Genomic DNA, 5678 nt, shown 5'->3' with positions numbered 1-5678 from the left:
GAACTCCAAGGTCAAGATCAAAGGGTTAAAGTTCTTGTTATCCAATGAAAGGTCTTTTCACAAGAATTACATATATGAAGTATAAAAGACCAAGCCCTTACCGTTCAAAAGTTATGGCTAATGTTAAGGTTTTTTATAAGTACGGAAATCTCCAAGGTCAAGGTCAAAGGTCAAATTTGGTGGTACCCAAAGAAAGGTCTTATCACAAGGATTACATATGTGAAATATGAAAGTCATAGCTCTACTAATCAAAAGTTATGGACAAGGTTAATTTTTTGTGAAGGACAGACTGACAGACAGACGAATGAGATTTAATGTCCCCTCGCTTTCGCGAAAGCGTGGGACAAAATTCTGTTTTTGATAATTAATATTCTGTTTATGTACATGAAATCCGTTGAACAGCCTACAAAAGAAAATAAAACACCTCGATGAGTAAGAACATTTTGTTTTATCTGATACCTTTCATTGTCTACCTGCCGCTTAAATCATCTTTGTGATTTTTTTTTCTTTGTGAAGTGATGAATTGAGTGCATTCTTACCTCAAAGGATGGATTTAAATCTATTTTTCTCTTACGGTAGTATGACTGCTTACGTGATGAAAAGAGCATTTAAAATGGCGGAAAAGTTAGGCTTCAAAGTAGAATAACGATCGGACCTTTAATGTAATCTGGTGAGTATACATGGCTTGCATATTTTTCATTTTTATTGGAATTGTAAATTAGATATGATTTTTTTCAAGACGTACAAAAACGAATGATTCTTAATTAACAATTCTTGTGTTAAGTTGTAGAACAGCACAGGTAATTAAACCTGCCAAGGGGATTTATGTTCATTTACAGCCATTGAAATCCTATCAACACTTTTGCTTTTTCCAGATAAAACTATCGTCTATAATGAGCTATAGTACAGTCAAAGAACAACACTACATTGAGTGTGCCACATGTAACAATTATTCCTCATTTTACTGCAATACCTGTCACAAGCGAATGTGTGAAAAATGCAGAGAGGGTCATATCCGTTATAACGAAAATAGAAATCATCAGGTAGTCCAATATAAGGATAGGTTAAAACAATTACCAACAGAAAAATGTCTTTTCCATCCTACAAAAATTTTAGAGATATTCTGTGTTGATTGCCCAACCCCTATTTGTTCAAAATGTTTTACCACAAATCACAATGGTCATCAGGTCCTTGACCTTGAAGTTGTTTATAATGAGTGTCTTCAGCAATGCCAGGAAGAGCTGATCAACATCCGAGATACCATTATTCCTCAATGTGAAGAGGAAGTTAAATCACAAGTGAAAAGTAAAGAAAATGTCAGGGGAAAAATTGCCGAATTACGATTATCGATGAATCAGAGAGCTGATGAGATTAAGGCAGCAGTTGACACTGTTCTAGCTGAAAACAATGCCAAATTAGACTTAATGGAGGCATCAATTCTGGACGAGATTGAAAAGCAACAGAAAAATGTAGAAGATTATATCTCATACCTTAAAAATCTGATTGAGGACTGTTATTGTGATCTGTCATCATGCAAATTAACCGAAGTTATCAGGTACAACAAAAAGAATGAAAACGTTATTCTCGTGAAATTTCCTGAAATAACTGAACCTGGACTTCCAACATTTGCAAAAGATAGAACTTTAAAGAAAGAAATAGAACAGATTTTTGGCGAAATAAAACCATGTGAAGATGAAAAAGTTTTAGGAGACGTTAATAAAATCAAAGAATCAGTGCGTCTATTCAACTCCAAACCAACCCAAAAGCTACGTATGGAGCGTTGCTCCTCTTTGATAAAGACACAGGAAGTTAAAATACCTCGACTCAGTGTCCCTTTTCATATTTCACCAGATGTGTCTTCTAACACGTTTTGGGCAAATGGTGATGCTGAAAATCTCATCCAATTTGACCTGCAGGGAAATATTTTTCAAAACGTATCCACGGGAGGACAGAGAAATGGATACCACTCGATCACAAGAGAAGATAATTTACTTTATACAGATTATGATAGGAAAACCATTTACAGAATAAACAGAGATATGACCACCTCAACAGTTGTCACCACAAAAGACTGGGAACCACAATCTATCTTCTCCTCTCAAATTAATGGAGACATACTTGTTGGGATGAATAAAAAAGAAAAATGGAAAATTACAAGATATAACAGAGAAGGTGAGAAGATAATGGATATTCAGAAAAATGAAAATGGAAAGGCTCTATACTCAAGTGTAAGCTACCTCACGGAGAACATAAATGGTGATATTTGTACATCAGATAATGATGGTGGTAAAGTTCAGGTTGTCACTCGATCAGGAGAGCATCGGTTCACTTATTCCGGTCAATATTCTGTGATGTTTTTTATCCCGTATGGAATCTGCACAGATGTTCTTGGAAATATCTTGGTGTGTTGTTCTTGTAGTGTATTTAATTTTGGATTTGGAGTATTGAATTCACCCTTTTTACATGAACATGGTATCCATTTGCTGAACCAGGATGGACAACTTCTGTCTGTTCTGCTCAAATCGGATTTAGTTTCAAACAAACTATGTGCTCTCTGTGTTGATGACCAAAGCAATCTGATTGTAGGAAGTGCTAACAGTCCTACAATCCGTGTTTACAAGTATCTCAAGGGCAAACGCACTTTGTGAACATTCATTCATTCGACGGAAATACTAATTTTTGACTATATTTCTTGCAATTTGAAAGTCCTTATATAAGGATGATCATTTAACTCCTTTTTGAAGATTTAGGTAATAATTCTTTAAGTCAAGACTTTTATATATGAAATGGAAATACATGCACATCATAAAGAAAATAATACCCTTGTCTGAACCTTCTTGGATATAGGTTTTGAAGTTTTGACCCTTGCACGATTATTTCTTATTAATAAAACCTGAAATGATGCCGGATCATAAAACAACAATTACACTTTTTGCACCAAGCTAACATATTCTAAATTTTGCTTCACCTGTAAACCTTTACTGAGTTTGATATTTTTTATATTTGTTATTTTATCGAAATATTACTAATATTTTCCAAGTCTTTTTTCATTTTCCGGTCCTTGGGGGGGGGGGGGAATTCAGAGAACTGCCCACTTTTATTAACCTGTGACATAATATTTAGTCTCCTTCAAAGAAAAAAAATTCTAGCATCTGTCCTTAAATCTATGCATAGAAAAAATACACTCACCTGATTTGTCAGCATACGTTACTTGTTGGGATTCTATGTTAACCAATGATCAACACTTTTCGAAGTGATTGACTTTGTGCACTCTAGCTTCAAATCGACATTAACCGTTTGTCTCTTTTCCTGTTGATTAATTTGAACTATTTAAACATTCTGCAACTCTATCCAAGGTTTTCCAGGGAGTTGAAACTTTACAGAATATTAAAAAATGACACCCCTACCCCTTTCGACGTCATTGTAAACCCATTTTTTGTTTAGATATTCAATATAACATTAAGGATAAAAATTCAAATAATTTTCAAAATGCGGTTAAAATGCAACTTTACAGAACAATCGATATACGTGTTTGTTTTACCTGAGTGTATCTTTTCGGTAATATCAAGGTTAAGGATACATCAATTTCTATTAGTTAGATTATCTTGATACGCGTAAACACATTGAAGGGTAGTTGTTTGGTCATAGTAAATTAGAAGTTGGCTAGGAGTAAAGTGATCATCGACGGGCATTAATCAAAGATATTCGAACACGCTTTTTTGTTGAATAAATTATATAAACTGAAAGTAAAAAAAAGAAACGCAGGGTAGCATAATATTTGAAATTTTTTTGACTGCATGAACGAAAATTACAAAAATTGGTAAAGTTGAGAATGTTATTTTCTCTGCATCAAAAGCAGTATTCAGAATTACTCAACCGTAAAATGTATGACGTCACGAAAGGAAGGAAAACGCTGAAAAGCCCTAAACACGTGCAAATTGATGACGACGAGTTTGTCAACAAATTTTGTTGCGTCATTTGATGCACCTGAGGTATTCACATTAGTTTTCAGTATTTAAGGACGATATGAATTTCTTGCAATCTTGGTACAGTTTACGGAAGTTCCATGGGGTCTGGTTTTCGAAATGCGTAAGAACAAAGGCAACAACGGGTTACTTGGCAGTTTCTTGAACGTGTTACCCTTTGTCATAGAGGGCCTGGAATGGTTGCTATTCAACCGTGACGATGACGGGCAAAACAGACCTTACGACCACAAAAATCGCTATTAATACAGTTGTCGATCAATCATTACATTTACTCTAAAACTGAATGAAATCAACTGCAAAAATGGATTTTTTGAGGCTTGTAAACTTTATGTTTTCTTCCTCTTACTGGTTACAGTGAGCGTCTGCGTTAGAGTTACAAAGTAAGGATAGAGTTGATCTTAACGTGGCGGGTTGGAATCCAAGTATGGGACATATAGAGACCAGTCTCCCGGGTGAGACCGTATAAGCCGAGTTCCTGCTCAAATTGGCCCTGAGTGTCGAGTACAGGTCAAAAGAACAAAAGTCAGAAAGAACAATATACGGCCAGTGGATTTCTTAAAAAATAAATCATCGTTTTCTTCAAAACTATTTGTGGTTTCCGTATCTACTTGACTTCGTCAATGCAGGGGTGGGTAGATTTAGTCAAACCGGACGTTGACTTTTGCATCGTAACGGCTAAAACCTATACAGGTTTTGACTTTTTCACCGATTTTACAGATTCACTTTAAAATTTCAAGTGGGGCGCATTCCTCTTGGAAAAAATTTCAAGTATAAAATGTTTTTTTTTTCCGAGAGGAATGCGCCCCATGTGTAAAATTAATATTTATGATTCTCGTTTGCTCAGCTGGCACATGCAGAAGGAAAATTTACCTTTATATAATTCCACGTTATTATAACCTCGCAATGCAAGGATTAAATCTTTCATAAAAAAGTTACTGTAAATTATGTACACACAACCATAAATTCTTTTTTAGCTATACATTATTTATGCGTGGTAAATAGGGTAGGATAAATCGATTTTAATAGCCTAGTTGTTAGTTTAATTAAAAACATAAAAAAGTAGAAATGTATTCGCATTAGTCTGTGTTTTCCATATCTGCATGTCTGTTGTGGACCATTGTTTAACAAAAGCCCTCCACAGTAGCCAGGTTATATAACCAGAATAGGTCTATTTGCTTTGTTGTTTTTTGTTGTTGTTTTTTTTTTTGCAACATTTGACAAGTCGTCAATTTTTTTTTCTCGTGACGTCACAACGTGCAGAAAATGACGTCGAAGTTTTTAGGGAACTTCAATATTTTTCGTACTGTAGATGTTCAAAAAATATCAATTTTTGAAAAATGTAATGCTGAAAATTTAAATAAATATAACATTATTACTATTTAAAGTTAGTACATAGGCATCCTGTTAAAAAGGCAACATATGTAATAGGAATACTGTAATATTTACCCGGCCTTTACATAAATAATAAATGTATCAATTTATAATCAGAATAATCTCAAAAAGGAGGAATTGTTTCTCTTATGTGTTTAACATGTTTAATGTATGAATAATTATGACATAATGATATGTTAAAAAGAGTAGTGTCCGACATCGCTCATTATAGGATGTATTCACTTTGACAAAAAATGACTTATAGGAGAGAACAATTTCCCGAAAAAAGTGACATCTAGAAAATAATTTTGTCCTAGAAGT

The 5678-nt window shown here is 34.2% G+C and overlaps 1 protein-coding gene across 1 annotated transcript; it reads left to right on the top strand.

The window, feature by feature from the left end:
* Positions 1–893: 893 nt before the first annotated feature.
* Positions 894–2648, top strand: LOC134233529 (E3 ubiquitin-protein ligase TRIM71-like). Its single transcript, XM_062715499.1, has one exon. The coding sequence runs from the start codon at positions 894–896 to the stop codon at positions 2646–2648; it is 1755 nt and encodes a 584-aa protein (XP_062571483.1).
* The last annotated feature ends 3030 nt before the right edge of the window (positions 2649–5678 follow it).

The sequence above is a fragment of the Saccostrea cucullata genome, unplaced genomic scaffold (genome assembly GCF_032062105.1).
Source record: "Saccostrea cucullata isolate Sc308-1 unplaced genomic scaffold, CSIRO_AGI_Scuc_v1 ctg3986, whole genome shotgun sequence".
Lineage (NCBI taxonomy): Eukaryota > Metazoa > Mollusca > Bivalvia > Ostreida > Ostreidae > Saccostrea > Saccostrea cuccullata.
This window is presented reverse-complemented; position numbering and strand designations above follow the sequence as displayed.

What these genes read in the sequence shown, in the direction of transcription:
- LOC134233529 (XM_062715499.1), top strand. Translation starts at nt 894, where the DNA reads ATGAGCTATAGTACAGTCAAAGAACAACACTACATTGAGTGTGCCACA.